Here is a 13,066-nt window from a genome sequence, read left to right on the forward strand (position 1 = left end):
TTGGACTTTAAGCCATCACCTTCTTAAAAGTAACCTCAATCTCCCTTCCTACACTCCCACCCCCATATCCTTTGTCAAGATAAGGATCAAGACTCCCCTCAGCAATGTTCTCTGCTGATAAACAGAGCTGAATATTCGTACTGGAATCAACATCTAGCTCCCTCTGCTTAACTACGGCACCCCCTGTTTCAGACGAGATGTTCAACAAATCCCCATACCAGTATCTTCTTTCCCTCGACCTGTTGTAAACCCTTTTACAATGCTCAGACTTCTAGTTTCCAGCACATTACTCTCTTTTGTAAACTCCCTTCTAGAGCGAATTAACTGCCTCCCCCTAGAGTTGTTATTTAAAACCTGTTCCGATGGTCTTAAGTTTTCTTCTTCGGGGTCTATCTCCACACTGAATGGCTTCTCTACAATTGGACTCGATTCCATTACCTTGGACACTCCCCTGCATTTTCCTGATAAATGGATGTTTTCAATAAATCCCCAAACTTATTAATTGTATATGCTGGCCCAGAAATAAAACCCGAAAAGTATTTTGACCCAGACTGCCCAGATTCTTCAGAATGGGCCTGAGATCCATCAGCCGAATAATTTTGACTTCTAATCCCCAAACCTGCATACTCACCAACTTTAAACTTTCCAACAGTCTGACTTTCTGACAGACCACATTTAATATCTTTCCTATCTAAGGAAAGTCTTGCTAGCTGTCTGTCCTCACTAGCTCCTCCAGAAACATGAAACACTCCCTGGTCAATCCAATTGTCCACTGACAAACGATTTTCCCCTGCTGCGCATGTCTCACCTTCCCCATGAACTGACAACAATCTGTCTTCATCCTTCTCAGACATCCTCTCTTCAGAAAAATATCTCGCCGGAATCCTCCACCGGAAAATTACTGAAAAACGAACTAGAATATTCACTAGCTGATCCAATCTTGATACTTACTTTGTATGATCTTCCATACGATCCAAGAGTAATAACCTCTGGAACATCAAAGGACTTTCCACCTTCAATAGGATTCTTGCCATTGTGAGATCTTCTCTTTTCCTTGTACTATCATGGATATCTACCACACTGCCCCATCTGCCAGCCAACTTCTCGAAGAAGGGTTCATTCCAACACAACAAAGGAACACCTTTTAATTCCGCCATGCAGAAGGCCATTGGTTTCCCAGCTTCATTCAGTAGAGGTTCCACTCGCTCGAACCACTGTTTTAAAACTTCTTCCTTCTTACTCCATAACTCCAGCATCTCCTCATGAGATTTGAGAACTATCACACAAGAATTCCAGACATAGCCCCATCTCGCAATTTGAACATCGTGACCTTCTTTTAATAATGCCGTCCGAATGAACTCCACTTGAAAGGAGTATTTGATAATCCCTGTTAACGACCTCTTCACCCAGTTGGCGCTGTCTGTTGGGATATGCATCTCAAAATATATTTCCCTTGACATTCCTCCTCTGGGTATCCTCAGACAGCAGATCATTGTTCCCCCTTCTATTCCCTTTAGACAACAGAGCATCCCTGTAAGATCTATCATCCCTCCTACTTCTATTAATATTATCTCTATCTCTTGATTTTAAAGAATCTGCACTAATCTGACCATCATCTTTGTTTGAAGAAGAAAGCAACACCCTTGACCTTGAACGTTCATCCTTAAACCTGGCAGGACTAACTGAGATCTTCCTTCCATCAATCACAATCCCATTTAACTCCTCAACAGCCCTCTTCAGATCCTCCTCCCTCTTAAAATGAACAAAGGCAAAAGTAGAGAACCTGTATTTTGGATTTCTAGTTTGGCTGGGAATAAAAACTCTCGTAACAGGACCATGAACTAAGAATAATTCCCTAAGCGTACGATGGGAGACCCTTTTACTAAGATTATCGATAAACACCGACCAACACTCAACCGGAACTGACTTTCCTTTCAAATTCTCTCTCTCTACGTTTTTCTCAAGAAAACTTCGGTCAAGTTGGATTGACTTCAAATGTGCCTCCTCAGCCCTTTTACATTCACCGATTGAAGTTAATGCCATCCCCTGCCAGAGAAAATCAACTAATGAGAAAAAAGTCCAAAAGTATCAGATTCCTCCAAAATTAGCAAGGTTTGATACTTGAAATTCTAAGCAAATATGTATACGCAGACTTGTTATTCTCATCAAGCTTCACACATGCAGATAGATCTTCAACAGCAGCATCAAAATCCTTAAACTTGAAATTCACGATTCCTGAATTAAGTACAAATTCGATATATCACTTCCTGGAACAAAGTGATTTTCATTTTCCAGAAACAACAGTCTTTTGTGATAAAACTGAAGTATATGAATTGGATCCTACAAATATTGTTTCAATCGGTATATGAAAAATTATAACTGAAAAATTATAACATGTCATCATCAATACATATGGGAGGAAGTTCATGATTAAAATGGTTTTGGAAGTTTGCCTATGGTAGGGATTCAGTTTGGAAGAAGATGATTTGCTCCAAATACAATTTGAACAATAATCTGATTTTTTTTTACAACAAAGTATCTAATAATGCTTCTTGGTTGTGGAAGTCGGTGGTTAATAATCATTATAAAGATGATCAGTTTGGCGAGAAGGTTCGAAGTATGTTTCAAATTAAAGTGGGTAATGGGATGAGCATAAGGTTTTGGTTTGATAGTTGGGCTCTGGATCGTCCATTGAAGACTGCTTTTCCAAGGATCTTTGCTCTTTCCCTGAATAAGGTTGGAAGTTAAATGAGTTCGGCGAGTTCAATTCTTCAGGATGGATTTGGTTTGTGCAATTGAGAAGGAACCTGTGTGATTGGGAGCTGGAACAGTTCTCAAATTTTCAAACCATCATTCATAATTATAGTCTTTCCTAAGAGTCCAAATATGGTCTGAATTGGAAAGGGAATGGGGAAGGTATTTTTTCTGTCAACTCTTGTTTGAAGACCTGTTTTCTTGGTCCGGCAGAAGACAATTTCTGGGATAATTGTATTTGGAGGGGGCTAGTCCCTCCAAAAATAGAGACTTTTATGTGGCAATTAGCGCACCAAAAAGTGGCGGTTAAGTTGGAATTACAGAAAATAGGAGTTTCGGGGATTATTGATGTTTCTTGTCCTATGTGCAATAAAGAGTTGGAATCTGTTAATCATCTTTTCTTCTCTTGTACGGTTGCATGGTCCCTCTGGAATAAGTTTCTGAAGATTTGGAAATTTAGTTCGGTTCTTCATGTTAATGTTCATGGTTTTTTAATTGCTTGGTTTGATATGGTGCCTGCTTCTTCGGTTTGGTCCTTAATTCCGGGAGTAGTGCTTTGGACTATTTGGAAATTCAGAAACGAAGTGGTGTTTGAAGGAAGGTCTTTAGATCAGATTGAGTTATTCTTCATGGCCAGGATGAGCTAGCTTCTTGGTTCTTAGCTAAGTTCCAAGAGTTTCCCATCTCTAAAGACTCTATTATTAATGATCCATCTATTGCAGATTCTTGCTTATCTGCATCAAATTCTGTCCATAAAGTAATCTCCTGGATCCCCCCTCCTAAGGGCTTTTTAAAGTTAAATGTAGATGCAGCAGTTTGTAAGGATTGGCGTAAGAGCGGTGTAGGTGGTCTCTTAAGAGATGAGTTTGGCGATATCAAGGGTTCTTTCAAGGAAAAAACTGGTCCAGGTTCTCCTACTCTGCTGGAAATTATAGGCATTAAAAGGGGTCTAATGATCTTTGATTCTATTCTTCAGTTCTTCAAGAATAAGTGGATTGTTGAATCTGACAGCAAATCTGCTGTGGATTGGATTAAGAACTTGGAGAATTGTCCTACAGGTTTTCGGGATTTAGTCAAAGAAGTTGCTGATATGATTAAGGTTTTGCAGGGTGCTATTAAATGGGTAGACAGAACTGCTAATATTGAAGCAGATTCATTAGCTAAGGCTGGTATTGGATAGTTTTCTTATGTTTGTTGGGTTTTGTTGTTTCTCCTTTATGTCGATGTGTCAAGGTGGGTTGAGGATTGTTTTTGTAAGGGGATTGTTTGTTCTTTAACATTATGTAATCTTTCAGTTATTAATAAAATTTGAGGCACTCTTTTCCTCCTTCCACTGATTAAGGAAAATCGAGCGGTGCTCCTTTAATCTAGAAGGGGGTTTTTAATGAGGCCTCCACCTCCTATAAAAAAAATTAAGGTTGAATGTGTAGAGGATTTTTTTCTTGAGTTAACAGACATGGAGGAAGAAGAAGTTGCAGAAGACCCATGGGAGAAAAGTTCTTCGGAATGGAGCAATGAAGAAGTGCAAAATGGACAGGAAGAGCAGGTGGAAGAGAAGGAGCTGTCAGAATCCCAAAATAGGGTTGACGAATGGGTTAGAAGTTCCCAACCAGGGATACACACAAATACTGAGGGGGTTTGAATTTAAACATAGGAATGGAAAATACGTTTGACCTGTGCAAAGATGTGACTGAGGCAGGTAATGTCTCCATCCAGCAGAAAAGTCAGAAGAAGTTAAGAAGGGAGAGAAAATGGGAAATGTCTGGGAGATCTTCCCAATGAGCATGAGAAAGTTGACTGTGGGAGTAGGTTTCTTAGGGCCCCGGTAGTACAGGTGAGGAGTGGGCTGGATCAAGAGGAGAGATTAAGCAAGGATTATTGTACTACTACAACAGGATTCAATGTTGTGCAGTATCATACTTCCTTGCAGGAGGGGTCTGTTTCTATGTCTGCTCATAAAAATTTTGGGAAGACTGTATCTGGGAGTAGAGTGGGAAGGGGTAAGTGCAAACGTGTTTATTCACGATCAAGGAGGGGGGCATCTAGGAGCCGTATTGGTACAAGTTCGGAGCATGCTTATAACAATGAGGAAGTGGATGGGGCAGAGGCTTTGGAGTGTTGGAACATAAGTGAATTGTTAGGGGTCACATTCAGAGGGGGGAAAGAAGCTTTTATGAACCAAACGATTCCTTTGATAAAGGAGAGAGAAGTACAGGGGGTAATTAAGGGGTGCTGGATTTTAGGGTTATAGCTGGATATTGATGACTAGTTGGAATTTAATGTCTTGGAATATTAGGGGTTTGTGTAGGAGGGTTGTGGAGAGAAAGCCTTTAGTTTTATTCATTCATGAATCTAAAATTGAAGTGGTGAATCAATCGGTAGTGAGGAAAATGGGAGGAGATTTGTTGACAGCTACGGCAGTTTCAGCAACTGAAGGTTCTGCTGGTGGTCTGATTACTTTGTGGAATGAAAAAGAGTGTCAGGTTCAAGAGGAGATCATTCATAGGAGATTTGTAGCAGTTAAGGGTACTATTGATGAGGTACTAGGGTCTTGCTGGTTCATAAATGTGTATGGAACGAGTGTGGAGTCAGAGAAGGAGGCGTTCTTCGGGGAGTTGCTTTTATTTCTGGAGAATTTAGACAGTCCAGTCTGTCTCGGAGGGGACTTCAACGTGGTTATGTCACAGGAGGAGAAGATTGGAGGTGCAGTGAATTTAGCTTCAATGTTTACTTTCAGAGAATTTGTGAGTAAAGCTAATCTAGTGGATTTGCCTATGGTTGGAGGTCGATTTACATGGTGCAACAATAGAGAAATTCCAACTTATGAGAGACTAGATCGGTTCTTAGTGGATCAAAGTTTTTTATCAGTGTTCCCCATGATAACTCAAAAACTCTTAGAAAGGTCTGTTTCAGATCATAACATCTTACTGGAAAATAGGGGATGGAATTGGGGACCGAAACCGTTTAAATTATTTAACTATGTTATGGAAGAGGAGGGTTTTTGTAGAATGATGGAGGGAGAGCTGCACAAGCTATGTAGAGTGGAGAATAGACAACCGATTTCTACTGTATTAAAAGGGGTGCAGGAAGCAGTGAAGAAATGGTCTAGGAAGGGGTATTTAGAGTTTCCCTGGAGAATAAATAGGTTGGAGAAAGGAATTCATGAGAAGGAACTTCAATTGCAACAAGGTCTCCCCATGGTGTCTATGAAGAATTTAGTGGAAGCAAAGGAGCTGTGGGACTTGTATAAAAAAGAGGAATCGATTTGGCTACAAAAGTCAAGATTAAAGTGGAGTTTGGATGGGGATAAGAACACTAGATTTTTCCACCAATGTGCAAGAGGTAGAGGAAGGAGAAATGGTATCAAATCCATCAAAGTAGACAATGAAGACATTTCAGATCTAGAATTAATTAAAACTTCAGTGGTGCATTTTTTCAAGGGGTTGTTTAATCAGGAAAATACATTGGAAGTGGAGGAACTAGACCTGGATTTTTTACAACTCTCGGAACAGCAGAGATGGGCCCTTGAGAAGCCTTTTTCTGAAGAGGAAATTTGGGGTGTAATTGCTAACTCGGATAATAACAAAGCACCTGCCCCGGATGGACCGAATTTAGGTTTTTTCAAGAAGTTCTGGTCAAGTTTGAAGGAAGTTCTGTAGCTGTTTTTTAAGGAATTTTATGAGGGAAAGGGCTAGGATAATGACACCAATCACTCTTTCCTTTCTCTTATTCCTAAGAAGGCCAATTCGGAGGGGTTAGAAGATTTTAGGCCAATTAGCCTAGTTGGGGGTTTCTATAAAATTCTTTCAAAAGTACTAGCGAGAAGGCTAAGCTTGTGTATTAGTGAAGTTATTAATCCATCTCAATTTGCATTTATACCGGGGAGACACATTTTGGATTGTTCGTTATAGCAAATGAGGGCATTGAGTGTTGGAGGAAAAAAGGATTGAAGGGAGTTGTTTTTAAGGTGGATTTCAAGAGAGCCTATGATTCGGTTGATTGGAGGATATTGGTGAAAATAATGAGCAAAATAGGGTTTGGAGATAGATGGAGTTCTTGGATGTACAAGTTTATCTCAACAGCTTCCATTTCGGTTTTGGTAAATGGCACACCTACAGAGAGAATATACACTACTAGAGGATTAAGAGAGGGTTGTTCATTATCTCCTATGCTGTTCAATTTGGGAGGCGAACTGTTACATCTAATGTTGGAGAAAGCAGTGAACAAAGGGTTGTTTTCGAGTTTTGAATTAGGCTCGATGGGTCGTTCTTTCATGTTATCACATTTACAATTTGCGGATGACTTAATTTTTAGCAAGGCATCTACTCATGATTTGGTGAATATTAGAAGGGTGCTTTTAATTTATGAATTGTTGGTGGGGCTGAAGTTGAATTTGAATAAGAGCAGAATTTTTGGAATCAATGTGGGGGAGGAGTTAGCTTCTTGGGCCAAGGAAATAGGTTGTGCAAGAGGAGCTTTTCCATCGGAGTATTTAGGTCTACCGTTAGGGGCTAAGAGGAATTCTTTTTCTTTGTGGGAATCGGTGGTACAAAAATTTTACAATAGTTTGGCTGGGTGGAAGGCAAAGTCTTTATCTTTGGCTGGACGGGCAGTTTTGGTTAAATCAGTGTTGTGCTCGCTTCCAATTTATTACCTTTTTTAGGATCCCTATTAGTGTTCTCAACAAATTAAATTCTATCATGGCGTCTTTTCTTTGGGGGGGATCGACAGAAAAAAGAACGTCCATTGGGTCAAATGGGAATTGGTGTGTAAGCCAAAAAGTTGGGGGGTTTGGGAATTCCAAATCTGTTGCTTTTAAACAAGGCTCTTATGGGGAAGTTGGTGTGGAAATTTGCTGCAGAAAAATCCTCCTGGTGGAAAACAGTGGTCTGTTGTGTAAACAATATGGATCCAAATTCAATGATGATCCGGAATACTTGGACAACACGTACTTCTTGGATTTGGAGAGGAGTTGTTAAGAACTTCTTTTCAAGTGATGCATTTGGGGATTGTTTTAGGAAAAATTTGTGTTAGAGCTGGGAATGGAGAATCAGTGCAGTTTTGGTATGATGTATGGTTGGGTACGGTTCCTCTGAAAGATAGGTTTCCAAGGTTATTTGCTCTGTCGAACAACAAAGGGGGGAAGGTTGCAGAGTTCAGGCTGTATAATGACTCGGGTGGGGTGTGGGATATTCAGACAAGAAGGAATCTGGTGGATTGGGAGGTTGAATAGTGGCTGCAGCTTATCTCTCTCTTGAACAGTTGCTCATTATCATTAGTTGAGGATGATTGTTGGGTTTGGTTAGGAACTGGTGAAGGTTGTTTTACAGCAAAATCATGCATGCAATTGTATTTTGATAGAGAGGGTAATGATGAAGTAGAAGGTAATTGGGAAAGATATGTTTGGAAGGGGGTAACTCCACCACGAGTGGAAACCTTTGTTTGGCAACTTGCTCATCACAGAGTAGCTGTGAAGGAGGAACTGCTAAAGAGAGGTGTTACTGGGGTGGAAGACACTGTGTGCTCTTTGTGCGGGAAGTGTAATGAGTCGGTCTCACATTTGTTTCTACACTGTGATGTGGTGTGGGACCTGTGGGTTAAGTTCTTAAAGTACTGGAATGTTTGCTTTGTGGTTCCGGCTAAGTTGATGGAATTCTTAATTGCGTGAGATGAGTTAGTTCCAAGATCTTTCATATGGAAGTTTATCCCTAGGGCTGTGTTGTGGTTGGTTTGGAAATGTAGGAATGAGGTGATTTTCCAGTAAGGGAAGGTTGATTCTGCGTTGTTGTTCTTCATTACAAGGTTCAGAATTGTTTCGTGGTTTAGAACTTCATTTAAGGATGTCCATATTCCTTTCGATTCCTTGATGGGGGACTTAAAATTAGCAGACTGTAACGGTAATTTGAATAAGAGGACTCCTCCTCCTTCTAGTTGGAGTCCTCCTCCGGAAGGTTTTTTAAAAGTAAATGTTGATGGTGCAATGGTTAAAGGTTGGGATAAGGGGAGAATTGGTGGATTGATTAGGGATGGGAGTGGTTCGGTGCTTGGGTCGTTTTCAGAGAAGGTAGGGGGAGGTCCTCCTTTACTTGCAGAGCTTTTGACGATCAAAAGAGGGTTGATTCTTACTGAGGAAGTTGGTTACAGTCCAAGCCAGAGGATTATTTTGGAATCAGATTCAACTAATGCTCTAAAGTGGATTAAAAATCCGGACTTTAGTACTCCTTTGTTTAAATCCTTGGTGACGGATATAGCTACTCGTGTGGAAATGAAAGGTATTATTACAAGGAATATTTCGAGAGCTGCAAATTGAGAAGCGGATGAATTAGCAAAAGCTGGTATAGGTTGATTTTTGGGTTTCTATTGTGGTTAGAGGTGTTATATCTTGGCTGTTTTTTAAGGGAGTTATTAGGGTGCGTTATGTATCCACAGTTGTGGCTTAAAGGTTATGTTGTTAGTAGTTAGTCATGTAGGTGTGGAGGTGTATTATGGTTCTCATTAATAAAAGTTAGAGGCACTCTTTTCCTTCTTCCTATACCCTTCATGTTATGTTTATATTATAACATGTAGGGTATGAAGGGGGTTTTTAATGAGGCATTTTTTTATCAAAAAAACAGGTAGAAAGAGCATACTTGAATAATCAAAACAAAAAATACACCATAGTTACTTTTTGACATTTATATTGAGCATAAAAGGAGGACATGAAAACATAAACAAAATTTTTCAGTATTTACGCAAGTCAATTGCAAACAAGAATGTAAGGAAACTAAATTACGAAAGAGATGGATTAGAAAAGCTACCTCTTTCATGTAATATATTAGCTGAATCTGGATCAAACTCCAATGCTTTGGTCAGGTCTTCAATTGCCTGGCATAAAGATGCAATTAAAGAAATCAACTTCAGTTATCACAAGCAATCAAACACTGAGCTCTCTTGTTTGCTTCACATATGGAATACTCAGAGATATAGTGTAGCAACAGGCACTAAATTTTTCCATCTTATTCTTCAGGACATAAATAACGACTATAAAGCTATATTTTCCATCACTCACTTTGCTCTGCAAAATCCAATTTTGCAATCGCTAACATAACATGCAAAGGAATAGAAAGTAGAAACCAGACTATAACCTAGGACTTAAGTAACCTAAAATCCTGGTTGACCACGCCAATGTACCCATGCTAAAGATCACATGCGACTATGGAAAGACAATATGAACACGTTTTCCTTTGTTAACAAAGACAGTATGGTAATGAACTTGCCAAAGATCCTCACCTCAAGAGATTCTCCTAAGGCAGCCCGAGCCTGTCCCCTCCTCTTCCAAGCCTCACCAGCCGATGGTTTTGATTGAATTGCCTAAAACAAAAATTAATCATATGAAGCACAGAAAAACTATTGTCAATTTGATTAGACAGATGAATCACAAAGATCTATGTACCTTTGTAAAATCAGCAATAGCAGATTCAAGCTCTCGTTGGAAAGCATATGTAGTCCCTCTTCCTATTAGTGCCTCAGGATAAGTCGGATCCTCTTTTAGTATCTGCACACAATTTAAAAAATATATATGATAAAAGAGACATGGAAAAAGACCAAGATTGTCAATGTGACAAGCTAGAAACATACTATGACATGAAAGAATTACCTGGTCAAATATAGATATGGCATAAGCATATTTTCCTTCATTAACCCGCAAAAGGGGAAAAATACATGTCAAGCATAATCATGGCTTGATTTACAGTGCAAGAGGTAATTGCACCAAGTTTAAAACCAGAAAATGAGTTAAAAATTAAAACAAACCTGTGCAATACCCCTTGATAAGCGGAAGTCTACACTGATTGACTCTGTCCTTGAAATCTTAGCAACACAGAACTTCTTACTCCTCTTGGATTCATCACTGATTTCATTATTTGAGTCAGACGTGTTGTTTGGCAGATTGTGGCTTTCAATTATATCACTTGAGTTACTGGTACTAGCAGAGGATTTACTACAATGTTCTGATTTCTCACTTAAACCAGTACCTGAACCAGAAGCATAGCTCAGTGTGTCAAAATTATTATGAGTTCCATTTGTCAGGTCACAAGGCTTCTGATTCGAACTGGTTAGATCACTTGATCCTAAACAAAAATTATCACGGCAACTGTTGTTGTCAGAAGCATCAGCAGAATCCACACTTAACTTAGATCCATCACCCAACACAGCGATTTTTGAAACTTTCACATGTTCTGCCATTTGTGTCAGGTAGTAACTCAGATAAAGCCAATGACGACTTACTTCTCTCTCCATCACTATTTACATTGTGTGTGTCAAAGTTGTCAGTATGCGTGTTACAGAAGTTCGATACAACACTATGCTCTTGGAATAATCTAGAGGTATTGTATTCATTTTGCAACTTGAGAGGTTCATTTAACTTCCCATCAATATGAGGTCCAGATAAGGATACACAGGTAGATAACTTTGAGTCTGTCACATGGCTGTCAGTGGTGAAACCTATGTCTTGTTTGCCTGGTTTTGCTACACTCAATAGCTCTTCCAGTTCCGGCAATTGTTTCAGATCAGCAGACTGCCGTAATGCATGCTCATATCCTTGCTACCAAACTGCAATAGCATCATCTTTCCTTCCCAATGCAGAAAATGCACGGCCTAGACAAGGAAAATAAAAACATTGAGTTTAAGCAGCCTGCCCAGAACTCAAGACAATATACTTTGCTGTCTACAGTCAAAATAAACAGTGATGGTTCAGAAAGCACAAAGCACACATGAAATTCTCCAGAAAATCTAAAACAAGGGAAACATCACTTTGATTACAAATAATACATTAGATCAGTTAATTTTCTCATTTAGTATTATGTAAACAGTTTTAAACCTAACCTGGTGATTGAAAACCACAAATGACTTCCAAATTTGAGAGAGGGAGCTTGATCTATGTTCTATACTACACTAACATATAGGTTCCGCCCTATGACTATGATACAGACTAATTTCAAGAAATCAAATGCATCATTTCATTATGATATTCAATCGAAATGTGCGTTCCATGACTAAGAAACAAATCTTAACCCTAAATTAACAGAACCCAATTTCTCTAAATTATAGTAAAATCAACAGTTCTGAAGGATTTTGGTCAATATCATAAAATCACAGCTCTAAAACTTGAAGGTTAGACCCAAAAGGTATACAAGGAACATGAAAACATATTCATTAATCTAAGATTCAATAAACAAACTGATTAAAGATGCATAAAATCAGGGCTCAATAAATGCGATTAAACAATCCAAATGAAACTCAGATATAAGAGGATCAAAGGAAATAAAAAGATGCCTTTAAGAATATAAGCTTGAAGAATGGTAGGGTCAAGCTGAAGCGCCTTATCACAATCTTTAACCACGTGCTTGTGAAGCTCCAATTGACTATAACAAAAGGCTCTATTTTTGTAATAAGAAAGGAAAATATATCAGGGAAATGAAAATGTAAAAGGAAAATCTACCAGGGAAATGAAAATGTAAAGGAAAGAAAAGTTGGAAGATCGGAGGGAATAAAAAGGGGGGGGGGGAAGAAGTTTGAAGGACCAGATGTCTTGGGTTGCGCAAGATTGAGAGAGAAGCGAGTCCAGGAGTCGTATTGCCTTGGACCAGTCACGAGAGCTGCAGAGTTTAGCGAGTTGGATTCGCTCCTAGAAAGCTGAGTTCATGGTGAACCACGAAGGGAGGGAAATTAGAAATCGTGAAGTGGCGAGGAAAGTAGCAAGAATAGGTGAAGAAATTGACGTGGGGGGAGGTTAAGTGGCACTTGCAGGTGACAATTGTGGAATTGGGTTGACCCATTTCATGTTTTGGTCTTCCAAAACTGGCTAAGACCGCACCTGGGGCTTATCTTTCAGGTGCCTGGGCCGCAATTTCATCAACCCAATAAAATCTTTTATCCAAATTTAGAAAAAAAAAATATACCGGACATTTACTCCAACATTTATTTATGTTTGAAAATTCAAACAAAATTAAATATGTAGAAATTAAGCACACTTAAGTTCAAGTCTAAACAAGCATAAATTTATCCATGCGTAGGTTTTCTATTCAAATTTTATTTCGATTTAAGAAACCATATTTAAATTTATTATGATCTAGACCCAAACATTTATTCATGTTTAGATTTAATAAGAACATTTATTTATTTTTTAAAACTGAAAAAATATTATATATATTTATATATATTATGCACAATTAGAATTTAAAATTTTGAGATTCTAAGTGCATAAATCAAACTATCTCAGTGGTTAAAATGATGGTTATTGCTCTTATAAGTCCTAGGTTCGAGCACCAGCTTA

General features: G+C 38.9%; 1 protein-coding gene across 1 annotated transcript; it reads right to left on the bottom strand.

The window, feature by feature from the left end:
* Positions 1-1,437: 1,437 nt before the first annotated feature.
* On the bottom strand, positions 1,438-11,476 carry LOC120139403 (suppressor of RPS4-RLD 1-like). Its single transcript, XM_039154633.1, has 6 exons — positions 10,546-11,476; positions 10,187-10,288; positions 10,024-10,104; positions 9,552-9,618; positions 2,122-2,235; positions 1,438-2,063 (listed from the first exon to the last, which is right to left on the bottom strand). The coding sequence occupies exons 1-6, from the start codon at positions 11,029-11,031 to the stop codon at positions 1,438-1,440; spliced, it is 1,476 nt and encodes a 491-aa protein (XP_039010564.1). The 5' UTR covers positions 11,032-11,476.
* Between the last annotated feature and the right edge of the window lie 1,590 nt (positions 11,477-13,066).

Source organism: Hibiscus syriacus, unplaced genomic scaffold (assembly GCF_006381635.1).
Source record: "Hibiscus syriacus cultivar Baekdansim isolate YM2019G1 unplaced genomic scaffold, ASM638163v2 tig00110745_pilon, whole genome shotgun sequence".
Classification (NCBI taxonomy): domain Eukaryota; kingdom Viridiplantae; phylum Streptophyta; class Magnoliopsida; order Malvales; family Malvaceae; genus Hibiscus; species Hibiscus syriacus.

What these genes read in the sequence shown, in the direction of transcription:
- LOC120139403 (XM_039154633.1), bottom strand. Translation starts at nt 11,031, where the DNA reads ATGGAGAGAGAAGTAAGTCGTCATTGGCTTTATCTGAGTTACTACCTG. An exon ending in TATCAAGGGGTATTGCACAG is followed by an intron (nt 10,289 to 10,545) that starts GTTTGTTTTAAT and finishes AATTGTGTGCAG; the next exon opens with ATACTAAAAGAGGATCCGAC. An exon ending in CCTTAGGAGAATCTCTTGAG is followed by an intron (nt 9,619 to 10,023) that starts GTGAGGATCTTT and finishes TCTTTATGCCAG; the next exon opens with GCAATTGAAGACCTGACCAA.